Genomic DNA, 20,230 nt, shown 5'->3' with positions numbered 1-20,230 from the left:
CTTTAATTGTTTACTTCTAAAGCAGGAAAATTTGTCCTGATCCTGTGATAATCGGAAAAGTCTATGGATCATAACAAGACACAGCTCTGATAAATTTACTCTAACTCTAATAAGTCGTGTACCTGTGTAATAATCACATTACTGGGACAGATTTTCATCCTCTTGATGCAGACAATGAATTGTTTATTAAATAACTGCAAGTACAGATCTTGAAAACCACGAAGAATTGATGACATTTATATTAGAATATTGCAGAACATTTTATTATAGGATGAATAAGATTCTTTTGTTGATATTGCAATACCCCTTTAAAAGCTATGTACACCTTTAAATATAAAAAAGTTTTTTTAATAAAACAATGTTTTGGATGATTTTAAGCAACTTTACAATTGACTTTAACCCCCTTAACGTCTAGGCCCTTTTGCGCGTTAATGACCAAGGATTATTTTGTGCTTTTTCACGGTCGTATTTCAAGAGTTGTAACTTTTTTTTTTATTCTGTCGACATAGCCGTATAAGGGCTAATTATATAAAGATTTTATATGTTTTTCTACGTTTGCACAATAAAAACCCTTTTAAAAAAAATTACTTATTTTTGCAAGCCGCATTCCAAGAGCCGTAACTTTTTTTATTTTTCCGTCGAGGTGGCCGTATGTGGGGTTGATTTCTGCGGGGCAAGGCGTTGTTTTCATTTGTACTATTTTGGGGTACATGGAACTTATTAACTTTTATTTTATTTTTTATGGGGGGAATGGAAGAAAAAAAGGAATTTTGCGGTTGTTTTTTGCGGTTTTTTTTTGGACGTAGTTCACCCGGTGGTTTCATTAATGTGTTAACTTTATTGTTCGAGTCGTTATGATCGTGGCGATACCATATATTGAAATCAATGAGAGTTAATTTCGGCCGATTTTTGCCACCATTTCCGCGGCAAAAAACAGTGTGAACAGGGCCTAAAAGACCCTTTCGATTTTATATATAGATATAATGTACATCAAAATTTAAGTAACTTTATGTATACATTTCTTTACACTCCATTGTATAGCCAGCTATAACTTCTTTGCCAATTCTGCTGGCTATTGGAAACAGTGGACAAGCCTGTTGACAGACACATCTCTAACAGCCTCTTGTAACCCATCTGGTTATTCCTACGCTAGATACTTTACAATACCTGGTATATGAATGCTGAGAGATTTCATCTATGAACCTTGCAGAATTGTGACTGCATCTCTAGGCTAATATAGTGAGGATCAGTCCAAGATAATTCAGATTCAATGGTGAAAATACATTTTATAAGTGGTAACATAGGGGGATGTTAAAGGAGTCATCCGGGGAAAAAAATGAATCACTTATGATTTTATTATTTGAAAATAAAGGACTTACTAACTTATTTCTGGTGGCAAAGATGCGCCGATCTGACATGTCACTCCACAGTCACGTGGTACAGGAGGTTCTGTAGTTTCTTCTTGTGATGTATCGAGAAAATGCCACGTGACTGAAAGCTGCCTCCATCTCCCGTTTGTGTCGGCTGGTCACCGATCACGTGACCACAAGGGCACTCTTTTCTATAATTAAGCCAGTCCCCTGTGGTCACGTGGTCAGGTCTCGGCTCTCAGCAATGTGAAAGAAAGGAATGCCTTTAAAAGCAGGAAGTAAACTAGTGTCGTTTTGGGATGGGCAAGTGTTTAAAAAATTTAGTTTCCCAATTTTTCTATATGGGAGGATAAAAATAAGTGTTTAAACGTGTTTGAGACCTTTTATTCTGACGCCGGATAACCCCTTTAACTATACGATGTATAATTCAGTGATGTAAAGTGGACAGCTAATTGAATTGTTTAGAGTCTTACCTGCTACTGCTCTCCACTTTAACATAATTTGCGTCACCTTTCCTATCGACATCTGCAAGACCCAAATACAATGAAAGATGTTTAATTAAGGTGTACAACACAAAAAAGACAAAACAAAAAATACTTTAGTTCTGATCTGGGCCTTTTTTAAATTTCTCCACAAGGCACCAATATTTCCAAGTCTACAATACAAAGCAAGAAGTACTTAGGCTGGGTTCACACGACCTATTTTCAGACGTAAACGAGGCGTATTATGCCTCGTTTTACGTCTGAAAATACGGCTCCAATACGTCGGCAAACATCTGTCCATTCATTTGAATTGGTTTGCAGACGTACTGTGCAGACTACCTGTCATTTTCCGCGTCGTCGTTTGACAGCTGTCAAACGACGACGCGTAAAAATACAGCCTCGTCAAAAGAAGTGCAGGACACTTCTTTCAGACGTAATTTGAGCCGTTCTTCATTGAACTCAATGAAGCACAGCTCAAAATTTACGGCTGTCAGAGAAGCCTCGCAAAATGCGAGGAGGAGCATTTACGTCTGAAACGACGCAGCTGTTTTCTCCTGAAAACAGTCTGTCATTTCAGACGTAAAAGCCTGCCACCGTGTGCACATACCCTTAAAGGGAATCTGTTAGCGGTTTTGAGCCTGCAATTTACAGGGTGGGAATATATATACACTACCGTTCAAAAGTTTAGGGTCACTTAGAAATTTTCTTATTTTTGAAAGAAAAGCACAGTTTTTTTCAATGAAGATAACATTAAATTAATCAGAAATACACTCTATACATTGTTAATGTGCTAAATGACTATTCTAGCTGCAAACGTCTGGTTTTTAATGCAATATCTACATAGGTGTATAGAGGCCCATTTCCAGCAACCATCACTCCAGTGTTCTAATGGTACATTGTGTTTGCTAACTGTGTTAGAAGGCTAATGGATGATTAGAAAACACTTGAAAACCCTTGTGCAATTATGTTAGCACCGCTGTAAACAGTTTTGCTGTTTAGAGGAGCTATAAAACTGACCTTCCTTCGAGCTAGTTGAGAATCTGGAGCATTACATTTGTGGGTTCGATTAAACTCTCAAAATGGCTAGAAAAAGAGAGCTTTCATGTGAAACTCGACAGTCTATTCTTGTTCTTAGAAATGAAGGCTATTCCATGCGAGAAATTGCCAAGAAACGGTGTGTACTACTCCCTTCAGAGGACAGCACACACAGGCTCTAACCAGAGTAGAAAGAGAAGTGGGAGGCCCCGCTGCACAACTGAGCAACAAGACAAGTACATTAGAGTCTCTAGTTTGAGAAATAGACGCCTCACAGGTCCTCAACTGGCAGCTTAATTAAATAGTACCCGCAAAACGCCAGTGTCAACGTCTACAGTGAAGAGGCGACTCCGGGATGCTGGCCTTCAGGGCAGAGTGGCAAAGAAAAAGCCATATCTGAGACTGGCTAATAAAAGGAAAAGATTAATATGGGCAAAAGCACACAGACATTGGACAGAGGAAGATTGGAAAAAAGTGTTATGGACAGACGAATCGAAGTTTGAGGTGTTTTGATCACACAGAAGAACATTTGTGAGACGCAGAACAACTGAAAAGATGCTGGAAGAGTGCCTGACGCCATCTGTCAAGCATGGTGGAAGTAATGTGATGGTCTGGGGTTGCTTTGGTGCTGGTAAAGTGGGAGATTTGTACAAGGTAAAAGGGATTTTGAATAAGGAAGGCTATCACTCCATTTTTGCAACGCCATGCCATACCCTGTGGACAGCATTTGATTGGAGCCAATTTCATCCTACAACAGGACAATGACCCAAAGCACACCTCAAAATTATGCAAGAACTATTTAGGGAAGAAGCAGGCAGCTGGTATTCTATCTGTAATGGAGTGGCCAGCACAGTCACCAGATCTCAACCCCATAGAGCTGTTGTGGGAGAAGCTTGACCGTATGGTCCGCAAGAAGTGCCCATCAAGCCAATCCAACTTGTGGGAGGGGCTTCTGGAAGCATGGGGTGAAATTTCTCCCGATTACCTCAGCAAATGAACAGCTAGAATGCCAAAGGTCTGCAATGCTGTAATTGCTGCAAATGGAGCATTCTTTGACGAAAGCAAAGTTTGAAGGAGAAAATTATTATTTCAAATAAAAATAATTATTTCTAACCTTGTCAATGTCTTGACTATATTTTCTAGTCATTTTGCAACTCATTTGATAAATATAAGTGTGAGTTTTCATGGAAAACACAAAATTGTCTGGGTGACCCCAAACTTTTGAACGGTAGTGTATATATATATATATATTTATTTTTATTTCTTTTGAAGGATCGTGGCCTGTTTTAAACTCGTCCTCTGGCATTAGGGAAAAGTAAAACTCATTAAAAGATATTACAAAGTTCAGGTGACACAATACCGCATACATGACTCCGGAAAGGAGAAAACAAAAAGAAAAAGGAAGGATTGAAGGAAAAAAAGGGACATGATGGTAAGACCGAATGCTCCAAGTAAGCAGGAGACTCTAACAGTAAAAAGGAGGCGGTCAGGAACAGGCGTCCAACAGACTATGGAAAAATCCCCTATAAAAGGTACAAGAAAAGGAAGGAGTAACAGAGATGGGAAAAGTAGATACATTTTTACAATCCTCTGGGACTACCATGGGAAAGGAGAGTCAAGAGGAGCAGGAGAATATGGAAGAGGTATCTAACCCTGGAGAAAGAGGAGGAGGGGAACTGGAAAACCTGGTTTTAAAACAGATATTGGGGACTGTATTAAAGACTAGTCAGTCAATTGAGGAGTTGAAAACTCAAATAGGACAGCTGAAAGAAGACATTTTGCATCTTAGGAAAGATATGAGTAAAATTGATTGAACAACAAAAGTGGAAAAAAGGGTGGGAAAGTTGGAAGTCCAGATGAGTACTAGGACCAAAGAAGTTAAACAGTTAACCCCCTTAAATAAAGTATTAAATTGTAAGGTGGTGGACCTTGAGGATAGGTCTAGGAGGCGCAACATTAGGGTAGCAGGATTTCCTGAAAAGGTGGAAGAAGAGGACTGTGCTAAATTTATATCTGAATGGTTAAGAAACTCCTTCACAAGATCCTGATTTTTCAGGACTCTTTGGAGTGGAAAGAGCTCATAGAGTTCCATGGATGGCTCTCCCACCAGGCAGTAACCCACGGTCAATTTTGATTAAAATAATTTTCTCTAGGGATAGAGATCAAATTTTAAGGAAATCCAGAACCCATCCCCCAATGGAAAAAATATATTATTGTTCCCAGACTACTCAAGAGATAGTCAAGAAGCTAGAAGTAAATTTATCGAGGTCAAGAGAAGGCTGAGAATGAAGGAAATAAAGTACTCATTGTTATTTCCCACTAAACTACGGGTGGTCTATGAGGATAGAACATTGTTCTTCCAGTATCCGAAAGAGGTTACAGAATGGATGGACTCACAAAATGTTTCAAACTGATTCTTAATAGAAAGCAAGGAGTGGATGGAGCTGGAGCAGAGGCGTGCAATGTGAAGAGAACTTGTCAAAATCTCGCTGGAGTGAGATGATGTGATGGTCAAATAGGGAGGGGGGATATCCAAGGTGCATAATAAGGTTATTATTAGTCTAAGCCCATTTCTTCTATATGATGTGTATATAAGTTTGTTTATTTTTCCTTTTCAGGGGGATACTGTATTGGAAAGCACAAGCAATGAACATACGGGTGGTAGTTTGAAACGTTAGAGGTCTGGGAGGAAGGTATAAAAGGCTTGCCGTCTTTCAGGTGTTGAAAAATCATATGCCAGGGATTGCATGTTTATTAGAAACCCATCTAACGCAGGAGAGAAGATCTTCTCTCTCACGCAAATGGTTTGGGACAGTGATCCATTCAATCTATACAGGGTACTCAAGAGGGGTAAGCGTAATGATCCACAGGTCTATGCAATATGAAATCCTGAGTAAAAAAGTATTAGCATTTATATATATCCCTCCCCCATTTTCATTGGATGTGCTAAATATATTATGTACATTTATGGACGATAGAAGGGGGATTCCATTATTGGTAGCAGGGGATTATAATTGCATAGTTAATGAAGAACTTGACAGGATGAGGTTTGAGAGTGTAAAATTTTGTGCTATTTGTACCCCTCTTAAGAAGTATATAACAGAAATAGGTTGGATGGATTTTTGGAGAGAGATGGGATTTAGAACAATACTCTTGTTACAATAAGTCTAGGGGAACTCTGTCAAGGAAAGATATGGTTCTGGGGTCCCCAGTGCCTATTCATTAATACATTCTATAACATGCGAACCTAGATCGGTGTCCGATCATTCCCCCTTATTGCTGAAGCTAAAGTTGGGTGAAGATATATCTCGTGTATCTCGAATGAGTATACACCCTCAGTGGATGGACATATTAACAACACATGAGGAAATAGTCAACTGAAGGCATTTTTAAACTTCAATCAGGGGACAGCAGTTAAGGGGGTGGTCTGGGACACATTAAAAGCATTTTTTGAGGGGGCTATTAAAGAGATACATTGTTCAGGCTAAAAAAGGATTTAGAAAAGAGAGGAAGAACAGGCTAGTATAGAGGTAAAAAATTCTGAGAAGGAATATCAGAGGAGCAAAGATATGAGTGCAAAGGAAGATTGGACAGGGCCATGTGGGGTGTATGAGGCAGTGCTGTTACATAAGGCACAAAGTCAGGAATTTTTTTGGGATAAAAGAATATATGTAGAGGTAGACCAGGTAAGCTTCTGAGTAATATGATTAAGCGGAAGGAAAATCACACGATAATTCCAGCTATAAGAACACAGGAAGGTTAAGTGGTAAATAGGGGAGAAGAGATAGAAAGGGAATTTTATAGATACTATAAACATCTGTATACTTCAGAGGCACAGACGGATCAGGATATAATTGAAGGATACTTGGGTGAAATCTCATTACCTTCTCTAACACAGGAACAAAAGGAAATATTGGAAGACATATCAGTGGAGGAAGTGATGGAGGTGATTTGGAAATCTAAGACAGCAGGTCCTGATGGCCTTCCATATGAGATATATCAGAAATATGGACATATAGTGGCTGCACTCTTGGTGGATATTTTTAATGAGACTTTGAAGGGCCCTGGCTTCCTGCTTCTATGGGGGATGAGTTAATAATATTGATTATGAAATCTGAGAAGGATGCTTTGGATCCTGGATCTTACCGTCCGATTTCGTTGTTGAATACTGACGTTAAGATCCTGGCCAAAATTCTGTCGCTTTGTTTGGCGGGAGTTATTTCAACATTGGTCAAGGAGGACCAGTGTGGTTCTATGCTGGGGGAATCAACATCAACTAATATCCGCCACGTGTTTGGTAATATGGAGTTGGGAGGAGATAAGACACGGGGAGGATGTTCCATCCTGTCATTAGGCACAGTAAAAGCGTTTGTCAAGGTGGAGTGGTCCTTCCTATGTGAAGTGTTGGTAAAATATGGTTTTGGAAATAGGTATATAAGCTGGGTCAGGGCCCTATATAGATGACCTGTAGCCAGGGTCCTGGTGAATGGAAATGCAACGGAATCCTTTTCTTTGTCTCGGGGCACGAGACAGGGATGTCCCCTCTCCCTGCTCATCCTTGCTCTGGTCATTAAAACTTTGGCAGGTAAAATCCGTCAGGATGAGGGAGTAGAGGGATTTGGATGTGGGGGGAGAGGCGATAAGATAGCTCTTATGCAGATTACATTAATTTATGTAAATAGACCTACGATGGGGAGAACAATGCAATTAATTGAAAAATTTGGGGATCTGTTGGGACTTCAGATTAATTGGGCAAAATCAATAATAATGCCTCTGGAGGAGAAAGAGATGTGTTATGATAAAATTAAAGTAGTGGGTAAAGGAGAGGCATTTAAATATTTGGGAGAGATGGTGTCACAGGATATAGCCAGTTACTTTGATTTGAATCTAGTTCCGCTGTTAAAGAAATTGAGGGGAAAAATTCAAATTTGGAAAATGCTCCCATTATCAATGGCAGATAGGATTGCCTTGCTGAAAATGATAGCACTGCCTCAGATCCTGTATGTGCTCAATAACGGTCCAATCTGGATGGGGGAAAAATGGTTTAACATTAATGAGAGTTTGATATGGGATATGATATGGAGAGGAAGAAAACCTAGGGCTAAGCTCAGCCTACTTATATTAGAAGGGAAAGAAGGAGGTTTATCGATACCAGACTTTAGAGTTTACTACTTGGTTGGACAACTTTGGTTTATTACTAGGTGGAAGAAATTCTCGCATTTAAGGAAAATTGTTGAGTATGGTGATAAGGCTCCTTATAATCTTTGTGAAATTTTGGAAGCAGGGATGTTAAGGGATAAAGTAAGAGTCTCAGAAATTATTAAAACGTTATGTAACGTATGGGAAAAAACATGCAAGAGGTGTTAAATTAGGGGGATCACCAAAATTGTATCCACTTTTTAATAATCAGAATTTAGAAGAAGTAAAAAAAAAATGGAAAGAATGTGGGCACAGGAAAGGTTTATATTATATAAATAAAATTTTTCAGGATGGTTAGACACTACATGGGGAGAAGAGGAAGTTCTAAGAGGCGCATTATTTAGATACTGGCAATTAAAACACAAAGTAGGAGGGTCACAGGATAGAGGGGTGTTTCAAATAAATGAGTGTCCAATTTTGGAATTTGTATATGCAAGTAAAGGAGAAAAAGGATGTCTAAGAGTTATAAAGTACTCAGAGAAAAAAGGGACACAATAGATAGAAAGAAAAAATGGGATAAAAGAGAATTGGGTGAAATTTAAAAGGAGCAATGGATAGAGGTTGGTGATAGATCCTTGAGAGTACCTCTTAGGGCCTGTTTACATCAGCGTTGGTTTTCCGTTTCGGGGTTCCATCTGAGATTTCCGTCGGCTGAACCCCGCAAGGGAAAGTCAAACTGAAACCACAGCTTCCGTTTCAGTCACCATTGATATCAATGGTGACGAAAACATTGCTAATGGTTTCCGTTTGTCACAGTTCCGGCAGGTTTTCGTTTTTACAACGCAATCAATAGCGCAGTCGAGTTGTTCAAAGGAGTGTAGAGTGCCATCACTAACAAGCTGTGTTACCCGAGTAGGGCCCGCTCGTTTCCAGTTGCTCAGACCCTCAAGTTTATAAAAATTAGATAGCCATGGGGCGTCCAATATGGCCGTATACTGTGTGGTCCCTTGTATGAGTTGATTGTCCCTCACTTTCCACCATATCTTAAGATTCAGATTCAGAGTAGGTAAACGATTCGCCGGCAAATTAAATTTACCTGTATCCATTATTTCATACAGGTTATTCTGTTAAAAAAACCAGTGTAAGATATTTCTTTGTGGGTCTCTGTCTTCCCCTTCCCACCCCCTCACATGCTGAAGCTGACCTGCCAGAAAGTATACCCATGGGTTAGGACTGCCAAGCCTCCCTCCGTTTTTGTCGCTGGAGAGTTTCCAATCTGATACGTGCAAATCTTCTACATCATATCAGTTCACGAAAGAAGGCAGCTTAGCACAGGCTTCCATAGTACAATTAAATCTGCCTATTAAGGGATATAATAATCCGACAAACAACGGCTCACTACCAATCCCAAATATTTGAATGTAGACACCGCCTGTAATCCAGACTGAGTACACGAAACTTCGTCCTGAAGAATATCTAAGGGCAATAAAGTAGACTTAGACCAACTAATAACCAGCCCAGAGTATTCTCCAAAATTAGCAATCGCCTCATGGCTACCCCCAAGCATTCCTTTGCATTAACTAAAAAAAGAGCGTCATCCGCATACAGCACTATTTTCTCTTCTTCCCCCTTTCTACAAAAGCCAGTCACCCCTATGTGGGCTCTAAGAGCAATTGCCAAAGGCTCAATAGCTAACACAAAATGCAGGGGAGACAGGGGACAAGCCTGCCGTGTGCCCCTACTCAATGCAACAGATTCAGTTAAGCAGCTATTGACCCTGATTATGGCCGTCGGGCCGTAATAAAACAGTTTAATCCACAAAATCTACTGATCCCCTAAGCCAAACATCCTCAGTACCTCCCAAAGGTATATCCACTCAACACTATCAAAAGCCTTAGCGGCATCCAGGGAACAAATGACTCGATCACCAGAGTTGTCTATGGAAACATGCATATTTAAATACAGTTGTCGGATATTTATAGCTGTAGATTGGCCTGGCATAAAATCTGACTGATCAGAGTGGATAATTGTGGAAACTACGGTAGCCGAGCGGAGGGCCAACACCTTAGCTAGAATTTTAATATCCGTAGTGAGTAATGATATAGGTCTATACGAATCAGGCATAAGAGGGTCCATACCAGGCTTAAGCAAAACCACAATATTTGCTTCTATCATAATACACGGTAAATGCCCAGATTCAATGTCTCCTGGAAGACCGTAAGCAACTGAGGGAGAAGAGCATTTCCAAATTTCTTATACATTTCCAAAGGAAGGCGATCAACCCCCGGGGATTTATTAGTAGCTATAGACGACACCGCTTTCTCCAACTCCTCCAAAGTCAATGGGCCATTTAAATATTCCCTATTCTCCGCAGACAATTGAGGTATATCAAGCGCCCCCAGATACAAAGCGATCTGTTCCCTAGTCTATATTAGTTTAGTGTCATACAACTGAGAGGTAAAATTAGTAAAACAGCGGGAGAATCTGTGCAGTTGTATATACAAGCTCTCCCTCCCCATCCCACATAGCAGAGATAAAAGAAGAGCCCGTCTGTGCTCGTGCAATCAGTGCTAACACATGAACAGCCTTTTCTCCATTATCATAATATTTCTGCTGTTGAAAGGCTCTTAGTCTTCGCTAACTCAAGTAGAAGAGAATGTCCACCCTGCTCTATATATTTCCGCTCCAGACTCTGAACTCTTATGCTGAGGAATTCCCCAAATTAACAAGTTTTCAGTTTAACTCTATTCTACCCCTTAGATAGACCTTCACAGCATCCCATAACATTCCCAATGATGTTGATCCGGTATTAATCTCAAAATATTCCGTCAAAGAGCACTCAACCTTAGGCCTCATTTACACGAGCGTAATATACGCGCGTGCGACGCGCGTGCTTTTCACGCGTGTCGTACACACCTATATTACTCTATGGGGCAGTTTAGACGATGCGTGATTTTTGCGCAGTGCGCGTGCGTTGCGTAAAACTCACGACATGTTCTATAATCGTGCGTTTTTCGCGCATCACGCACCCATTGAAGTCAATGGGTGCGTGAAAACAACGCATGACACACGGACGCTCCTGCGTTGCATGCGCGAAAATCACGCATCACTTGTTATGTCCATGAAAAACAGTCTATAAAGCTGGACAAAGCAAACAAAAACCAGGAAGTGCTTGAGTTTCCACTGCGAGTGGGCAGGGCTAGTGACTGGAGACTGTGAAGGTATCTTCCACTGTGAACATCTGCTGCCATGCCGCGTGGGATGGACGTGGAGCGCCTCCTCGTCCTGGTCCAGGGACATCCAGAAATTTGGGACACTCGCTCGGAGGCGTACCACAACCGGACGGCCAAGGAGGACGCCTGGGAGGAGGTGGCAAAGGAGCTGTTCGGCCAGGAGTGGGAGAGTGGCCGAACCCGTGACCGCAGTCGGTTGGGTGAGTACCAGGCATTTTCTGGCAAAGCATGTCATCCCTTTTGAAGAACTGGGCCCTGTATGTGTATTCTGCGCATTTTCACGAGAAACTTTTGTGGAGCAGGCGCATCACCGTGTACCACGTAATTGGCAGTGCAGGGCCCTTCATTTAAGTGAGAGGTCATAGTTCTGATGGCATGATATCTGTTTTTTAACTCCAACAGTCCAAGAGATCAAAACACGGTGGCGGAGCTGCCGTGACCAATTCCGGCGTGAAATGGGTGAAAGGGGACGCAGCGGGGATGGCGCATCTCGCAAGCGCCCCTATATGTATACCCAACAGCTGATGTTCTTGAAGGACATCATGGAGATGCGCACGTAAGAGTTTCTGCCATTGCATGTGTCTAATGTGTGTTCGCCCATGTCCTGTTTGCCATCGTGTTGTTGTAGGCATTGTTATATATTCTGTTCTAACCTAATTTCCTCATTCTAGAACCACAGACAATTTGGAGGATACCGCAGAAGAGACAGACGTGGGCGAGTCTCGGCCGGAACCTCCTGCTGCCCCTGTCCTGCCCCCTAGCCCAGAGCCGACACCCCTGGAGCCCGCCCCTGGCCAGTCTGCACGGGCCGTCGCCTCTCCGGCAGAGGAGCGCCCCGTGCGTGCCCGCACTCGCCGGGCCCGTGCTCAACAGGCCTCCGCAGCGGGGCAAGTAGATGCCCGGGTCCTGGAGTATCTAAGGCGAGCCGCTGATGAGGACGGGAACGACGCCTTTGGCCGAAGCATCGTTCCCCTCCTCCGGCTGGTCCCCATGCACCGTATGGGCCGTCTGCAAGCGTCGATCGTGACGTTGATCGACGCTTCCAGACCGCCCCACAATCCGAACGTGTGCTTCACGGCCATTGAACAGTGGCGCAGTTCAGCCATGCCGGCCACCACGCCCCAGGTGCCGGGCCCATTCCACCCAGGCCCCCAGATGCAACGCCCGCATCCGTATATGCGCCCTATGGCTCCCCACTTCCCTGGCCCAACATACCCCGGGCAACATCAGCACCACTATGCTGCCGAGGAACAACCTACACAGCTCCAGGTCCAGCATAGTGGTGCTGAAATGCAGGCCTATTCGTCCCCGGGCCACCAGTACCAACACCTTTAAGTGTGTTGGAGGCCAGAATTTGTGACGCCACAGTCTTTTTTGGTGCAGGGATGCCAACTCGCCGTCCTCTTTTTTTGTTGGATCTATATTATACACCATGTTGGTGTTTTTTGTTTGATGAAACATTTTTGGGCTTTTGCAAAACCCTGTATTAAAAACTTGAATGTTGAATGGTTATATTTCGTGTTGTTTTTCATTGATACCCCTCCACACAATGTTTGGGCCACATTTCCTTGGCCTATACCCTCGCACACCTCTGGCATTTGGGTCCAATGCATACACACGTGATATGAGGTTTTAGTTAATCACTCGGGGTTTGATATGGTTTGCAAGAGGTGCGGACGTTTAGGTGCTGTCATGGGCCCCGAGGCAAACTATGTACACTAGCAATTGGCCTTTCCAAACTTTAGCCCACACAACATTCTATCTCCAGAAAGAAGGTTGCCAACTTTCTAAAGTCCTGCTCAAACCCCGACAGATGTAAGGTCGCAGCCCGCGTCAAGACTCCTCTTGTTTTGCAAGTCCCTAACCCAACAACAACCACGAAAAAAAGAAAAACCCCAGCCCACATGTGATGTGTGTAGGGAAGCCGACAAACAACAGAGAACCCTTCAAAGGTCATCACGCACCCACGGTGCGGCTCCAGATCGACATTCAAAATATGCCGCCAAAGTATCCCTCATGCGAAGGCAGGATGAGAGAGATCGGCCGAGAGGAATAACCGGGACACTGAGGCTGCTGCCTGCATCTGTAAGGATATTTGCTGCATCAAAGGTAGCATCATTAATGCAGCAGAAGTTATGCAGACCGACACACAATTCTATAACACGTGTCACATTCTGCATGGACAATTGCATTGTCGTCCCAAAGACACGCCACCTGCGCGACATAATGCCAAAGCCACATTCCACACATCGACGAGCTCGGCAGAGGCGGAGATTAAGGTGCTAAACCTGCTTCTCCCAGCAAGCAGGGGTTGGGCCAGCTGGCCTATTTGTAGGCTGGCTTGCCATGAATCTCCTCTGCGTTTTTGACGCACGTTGCAAACGCTAGTCGTGCGCGCGTTTAAAACGCAACAACGCTGCGTATACGCAGCCAAAACGCAATGCCAACGCGCGCAACACGCTGCGTTTTTTGCGCGCGCAAAACGCACACGCTCGTGTAAATGAGGCCTTAGATACGTCAATCACCTGGAGGCAGAATGAATTGAATGACCAAACCCTTTGAGATGGTATAAGGGCCGATGATGCATGTAGGGTCAACACCATTGCCAGGTGATCAGGGAGGACTCTAGATGTATATTCAATAGAAACTAACCTCTGTAGTATGTCGCCCATACCCATGGCCGGGTCAATACGTGACAGCATGTTATGAGACCTAAAATTACAGGAAAACCGATGCCTACCCGGATGATGATCTCGCCATAAATCAGTAAATGACAATTCCCTCATCAATTCAGTTTTCTATTTTTTTAAAAAAGCTTTTTGTTTCTGCTTCATTGGACCTCTTTGTTTCAAATTTATCCTTATTCAATAAATATTCAGTGATGGTTGAGAGTTACATTCAAAACTCAAAAATGGAGGTAAGATATAATAGATATGGAGAAACAAAAAAATTATGAAATTGCAAAAAATTACAGATATATATTTTAGTGTGAAATGCGACACTGGTTTTATACCATCTAAATTGCTACTGTTTAGTGGTTAAAGGCTTATGGACAGAGCACAGGGATACCATGGAGGGGGGTCCCCAGCTCACAGAGCGGCTCCCATTCTAGCGAACTCGAACTATCAATGTATTAAATGGACGGCCATTCAGATCAATGGCCACCCTGTAGTACTACAAATGCCTGCCTGGCTGTGACTTCTCCTACCAAAATCAGTTGTTTACTCTGGGTGTCGAGAGCCAGACCCTTAGCTGATCACCGTAGAGGCTCCTTTATAAATGTGGTTGTCCCTGATAAGATATCACCGTTAAGATATATCTGCACCAGTGCAAAGAGCCAGAATTCTGGACTCTTATGGGGATTGGGGGTCCCGAGCTACTGTTTGGAGAACAGCCCTATGAACTCTGTCTGCATCCGAGTGGTACCTCTGTCAGGCACTGTATTCTCCCCTAGACAAAGCAATGTTTTTAGGGGACAATATCTCCGTAATACGGAGCAATCAAAAAAAAATTCTCCTAAATCCCACATGAATCTGTATAAAACTGAAACACACGGAAGTACAGTCTGGAACAATAGCAGGCAGTATACTATGAATCTATACAATTCAGATCTGTAATATGGAAATAAAGTTTCCCAACTATAGTACCTTGTACTGTAGCAGCTGAATCCTCTTCAGATGGCCGTCTCTTATCATACATCTGTATAATAAAGCAGTATTTAAGTACTACGTAAAGCATATACATTTCATACACTCTATGCCAACAAAATAAATTGTTAATATACAATAAGAGTACCATTATAATAAAGTAGATTGCATCTATTATAACAATAGGAGTTAAGTAAGGACACCTCAAGGCCACCCATCACTTAAGTTTTAATAAAGATTTTTGTGTTAGGCTATGTTCACACTGAGTATTTTGCCGAGTTTTTTGACGCGGAAACCGCGTCGCAAAACTCGGCAAAAACGGCCCTAAAATGCCTCCCATTGATTTCAATGGGAGGCGTCGGCGTCTTTTTCCCGCGAGCAGTAAAACTGCCTCGCGGGAAAAAGAAGCGACATGCCCTATCTTCGGGCGTTTACGCCTCTGACCTCCCATTGACTTCAATGGGAGGCAGAGAAAGCGTATTTCGCGGTGTTTTATGCCCGCGGCGCTCAATGGCCGCGGGCGAAAAACGGCGTGAAAATCGCCGTGCAGGGAGAGGAATATCTGCCTCAAACTTCCAAACGGAATTTTGAGGCAGATATTCCTCCTGCAAAATACTCCGTGTGAACATAGCCTTATAATGGTATAGATTTGGACTTGATAATATTAATGATACCGATGGGACTTGACACCAAAGCGTTGTTTACTGATATCAACAGTTACATATAGTTACATAACTGATAAGGTTCAAAAAAAAGTTACAGATTTGTCAAGTTCAACATATAATCCTTTCATTAGGTTCATGTGAAATGCTGTAAGAAGAGGCTGTGCTTACGTCTTCGTATAAACAAGAAGATACAGGCAATAAATGACAGAGTCAAACGGCAGCAGAATCCTTGATACAGGGGACCAACAGAAGAAAATTAAGTTAACGAAAATCTGCATTCTTCAGCCAAGGTTTGTGGTTAGTTACATGAAAAATGCAACCTTGGGAGGAACTTCCCCCTGTACCATTGTACCAGGAAAGAAACAATTCATGTTAACATGTAGCAATCTGGACAACAGAATACATTTTTATTCTGCTTTATCTAAATTCTGCTTCAATCCTCCCTGTGTTACTTTTATTTACATGAAGAGCTATATAGGCTTACAAACATTTAACTAAGGAAGCAAAGGACCAGCAACATGATTTCTAGTTATTAGGGCTAATAGTCTGTACTGAATGGGAGCCCCTATCTACACACTCAAAACCTCTATTGGAGTTCTCTTTTTGCCTGGACAATAGAAACTGACGTGATATGGTATGTAAAACAAATGAATCCTCTTTGTTACATGTTTTGTAAGACCAAACGTTGCTAAACGTTGGGTTTAACAAGTTTTTCTCCCAGGGTAATCTAACATCAATTTGGGGGGATGTCTTTCGAATTCAAATACACTTATCCACACTGGACAGCATAATGCAGTATAATCTATAAATGTATAGAATGACAATTACTACAATAATTACCTTAAACCATTTGGCAGGATTTACCCAACTGAACCTCAGCAAATTACATTATCATGAGATGGTATGTTGGAATTTTGTTAACAGTTTATTTACCATCGTATATAGAAGGTGGTAGGCAGCACCTTTCCAAAGTACATGAACCAAAAAGTAACCAGGAGTACGCGTAGTTAGAAGAACATGTAGAATATCCCTCAGGGGAAGTTAAGGAAATGTCAAAGGAAATTACACACATATACGTTAGTTGGATTTGAGGAGTGTAGTATCATGTCCTCTTGGCAAAGTTTCTCTGTGAAAGCCAATTTATCTTTTCCAAGGTAATTTTGAACGATTCACCAAATTGGGGGAAATACCACATCTATTGACATCAACCAATTTAAATCAGGGTGTACACTGCTGTTATCAGTAAAATATACTTGCTTCACATCTGGGTGTCAAGTTCCATCCGTAGTGAGGAACCAAGTCTGGACATATATCAACTGGAACCCTTAAAATCCCAATTAGGTTAGGGAATCTGTCAGAAGCTGAAATATGAGTTGCCACTGTACTTACTACTTGTCTCTCGGAAATGAAAATCACTGGGTGACTTGTGTGTGCCCTAAAATCACTACAAAAAAACAGTTTCAAAGGAAACACTTAAGTTTTCTCATCACTGCTGAATATCTAAGAGGGCTTACAGATGGAGGGGCATTAAAGAGGCTCTGTCAACACATTATAAGTGCCCTATCTCCTAATGTAGATTACAGTAGTGTTTTTTATTTAGAAAACGATCCTTTTTGACGGAGTTATGACCTATTTTAGCTTTATGCTAATGACTTTCTTAATAGATAACTGGGCGTGTTTTACTTTTTGACCAAGTGGGCGTTGTGGAGAGAAGTGTATGACGCTGACCAATCAGTGTCATACACTTCTCTCCATTCATTTACTCTGCACATAGTGATCTTACTAGATCACTATGTGCAGCCACATACACACACATTAACGTTACTGAAGTGTCCTGACAGTGAATAGACAATACCTCCAGCCAGGACGGGATGTCTATTCACAATCCCGACACTTCGTTAACGTTTGTGTGTGATTTACAGCACACCTAGTGTAATCTCGCTGTAAACTGTCATTTACAGAGTAATCTCGCGAGATTACACTTGGTGTGCTGTAAGGGTATGTGCACACAGTAGCAGGCTTTTACGTCTGAAATAACAGACTGTTTTCAGGAGAAAACAGCTGCCTCATTTCAGACTTAATTGCTCCTCCTCGCATTTTGCGAGGCTTCTCTGACAGCCGTAAATTTTGAGCTGTGCTTCATTGAATTCAATGAAGAACGGCTCAAATTACGTCTGAAAGAAGTGTCCTGCACTTCTTTTGACGAGGCTGTATTTTTACGCGTCGTCGTTTGACAGCTGTCAAACGACAACGCGTAAATGACAGGTTGTCTACACAGTACGTCGGCAAACCTATTCAAATGAATGGGCAGATGTTTGCCGATGTATTGTAGCCCTATTTTCAGACGTAAAACGAGGCATAATACGCCTCGTTTACGTCTGAAAATAGGTCGTGTGAACCCAGCCCAAATCCCACACAAACGTTACCGAAGTGTCGTGATTGTGAATAGACATCCCGTCCTGGCTGGATGTATTGTCTATTCACTGTCAGGACACTTCAGTAACGTTAATGTGTGTGTATGTTTCACACACTGGCACCCCATTATTCATTAATTTTTATTTATGCACTTTACTCATTACTGCCCCCTATATTTCACCCCTATTATTATCACTTGCACATACACTTATTCATTTATTATTTTTTACTACACATCCCATGCACCACACGCCACTCCCCTCAAGACTAGTGGGAGTGGCTATTATTATTTAAAGCACCTGCTCCCTCTCCTTCATCAGCGTTTCTGACCTGTCTGTGTCCATTTGTAAGTATGGCCTTTTTCTGTGTTTTTGTGTTATATGTCCCCTTGTTTTTATCTGTTTGGTGTGTGTGTATGTGGCTGCACATAGTGATCTAGTAAGATCACTATGTGCAGAGTAAATGAATGGAGAGAAGTGTATGATGCTGATTGGTCACTGATTGGTCAGCGTCATACACTTCTCTCTACAACGCCCAATTGGTCAAAAAGTAAAACACGCCGAGTTGTCTATTAACCCCTTAATGACCGCCGATACGCCTTTTTACGGCGGTCATTAGTGGGCTTTATTTTAGAGCGCCGCTATTCTACGCCGCTGCTGTAGAATAAAGTAAACAGAGCAGGGAGCCGTGAAATCTCCCTGCTCTCAGCTGCCAGAGGCAGCTGAGGGCTGGGGGCGTCCCTGCTCTGCCGGGTGAGATCGATATTAGTATCGATCTCACCCGTTTAACCCTTCAGATGCGGTGCACAATAGCGAGCACCGCATCTGAATGGTTTTGGAGAGAGGGAGGGAGCTCCCTCTCATCTCACTGACACCCGGCGATAAAATCGCCGAGTGTCTGTGTCTTCTATGGCAGCCGGGGGTCTAATAAAGACCCCCAGGTCTGCCTGGAGCGAATGCCTGCTAGATCATGCCGCAGGCGCCTGTCCGTTTTAAACGGACAGGCAGTAATACACTGCAATACAAAAGTATTGCAGTGTATTATAATAGCGATCGTAGGATAGTGAAGTCCCCTAGTGGGACTAGTAAAAAAGTAAAAAAGTTTAATAAAGTTAATAAAAAAAAAAAAGTGAAACAAAAAAAATGAAAAACCCACTTTTTCCCCTTACAAAATGCTTTACTATTAAAAAAAACTACAATAAAGCAAAAAAGTTACACATATTTGGTATCGCCGCGTCCGTAACGACCCCGACTATAAAGCTGTTACATTATTTAACCCACACTGTGAACGCCGTAAAAAATAAAATAAAAAACAATGGAAAAATTGCAGTTTTCTGTTAATCCTGACTTGAAAAAAAATGTGATAAAAAGTGATCAAAAAGTCGCATCTACTCTCAAATGGTACCAATAAAAACTGCAAGTCGTCCCGCAAAAAACAAGACCTTATACAGCTATGCCGACGCAAAAATAAAAAAGTTACAGCTCTTCGAATGTGACAATGGAAAAATGTAAAAAATGGCTTGGACATTAGGGCCCAGAATGCAAGCAGGGGGAAGGGGTTAAGAAAGTCATTAGCATAAAGCTAAAATCGCTCATAACCGTCAAAAATGATTTTCTAAATTTTCTAAATAAAAAACACTGCTGTAATCTACATTACAGCGCCGATCACATTATGTAGCAGATAGGCCACTTATAATGTGGTGATAGAGCCTCTTTAAGTATCTACAGATGGGAGTTGGAGTTTTGTGTTGTGAGGCAATAGTAAATGCAATTCTCACTGCAATTTTCATGGACAAGATAATTTTCTATGTAAAATTTTGCTATATTCTAATAATTGTTTAAAATATAAAATTGTTAACGTGAAAGAAAAAAGGCTTAGCAGCTAGTGTTACGCTTTATTTAGCAGACCAGCACATACCTTTTAAGGGTGTTTTCTCTACTTGTCTCTTTTAGTCCCTAGCGGAAATGAATGCCTGGCACATCAAACACATCAGCCACTATTATCTCTGAGGGACATCTGTGACACAGAAAAGAAAGGTTGTAATACCCACGTTAGCTTTGAAAAACAGAATTAAACTAAAGAGTATTGCTTTTAGAAAATTAAATGGGCTGGTGTAAAAGGACCCTTAGGCCTCATGCACACGACCGTAGTGTTTTTCTGGTCCGCAAATTCCAGGACCGTGTTCCGTGAAATGTCATCCGCAGTTCATCCGTATGTCCTCCGCAGTTCATCCGTATGTAATCC

At 41.9% G+C, this 20,230-nt stretch overlaps 2 protein-coding genes across 11 annotated transcripts in view; one reads left to right on the top strand and one right to left on the bottom strand.

The window, feature by feature from the left end:
- Positions 1-20,230, bottom strand: part of ZDBF2 (zinc finger DBF-type containing 2) — a 45,074-nt gene that overhangs the window by 13,964 nt on the left and 10,880 nt on the right. The window contains exons 2-4 of the mRNA XM_075829847.1: positions 19,904-20,002; positions 14,907-14,958; positions 1,844-1,895 (exon numbers count right to left, since the gene is read on the bottom strand). Coding sequence (XP_075685962.1) covers positions 1,844-1,895; positions 14,907-14,958 — 104 coding nt within the window. The 5' untranslated portion in view covers positions 19,904-20,002. The remainder of the gene's footprint in view (positions 1-1,843; positions 1,896-14,906; positions 14,959-19,903; positions 20,003-20,230) is intronic.
- CMKLR2 (chemerin chemokine-like receptor 2) overlaps positions 15,709-20,230 on the top strand; it is a 109,558-nt gene continuing 105,036 nt past the window's right edge. For 3 of the 10 annotated variants that reach the window (XM_075829856.1, XM_075829857.1, XM_075829855.1), the window contains exon 1: positions 15,974-16,205. The gene's annotated coding sequence lies outside the window, so the exon portion shown is untranslated. Of the gene's footprint in view, positions 15,862-15,969; positions 16,206-19,938; positions 20,023-20,230 lie in introns of those variants that run through there. The other 7 variants (XM_075829851.1, XM_075829848.1, XM_075829853.1 and 4 more) reach the window with 7 other exon arrangements.

Source organism: Rhinoderma darwinii, chromosome 6, assembly GCF_050947455.1.
Source record: "Rhinoderma darwinii isolate aRhiDar2 chromosome 6, aRhiDar2.hap1, whole genome shotgun sequence".
NCBI lineage: Eukaryota > Metazoa > Chordata > Amphibia > Anura > Rhinodermatidae > Rhinoderma > Rhinoderma darwinii.
This window is presented reverse-complemented; position numbering and strand designations above follow the sequence as displayed.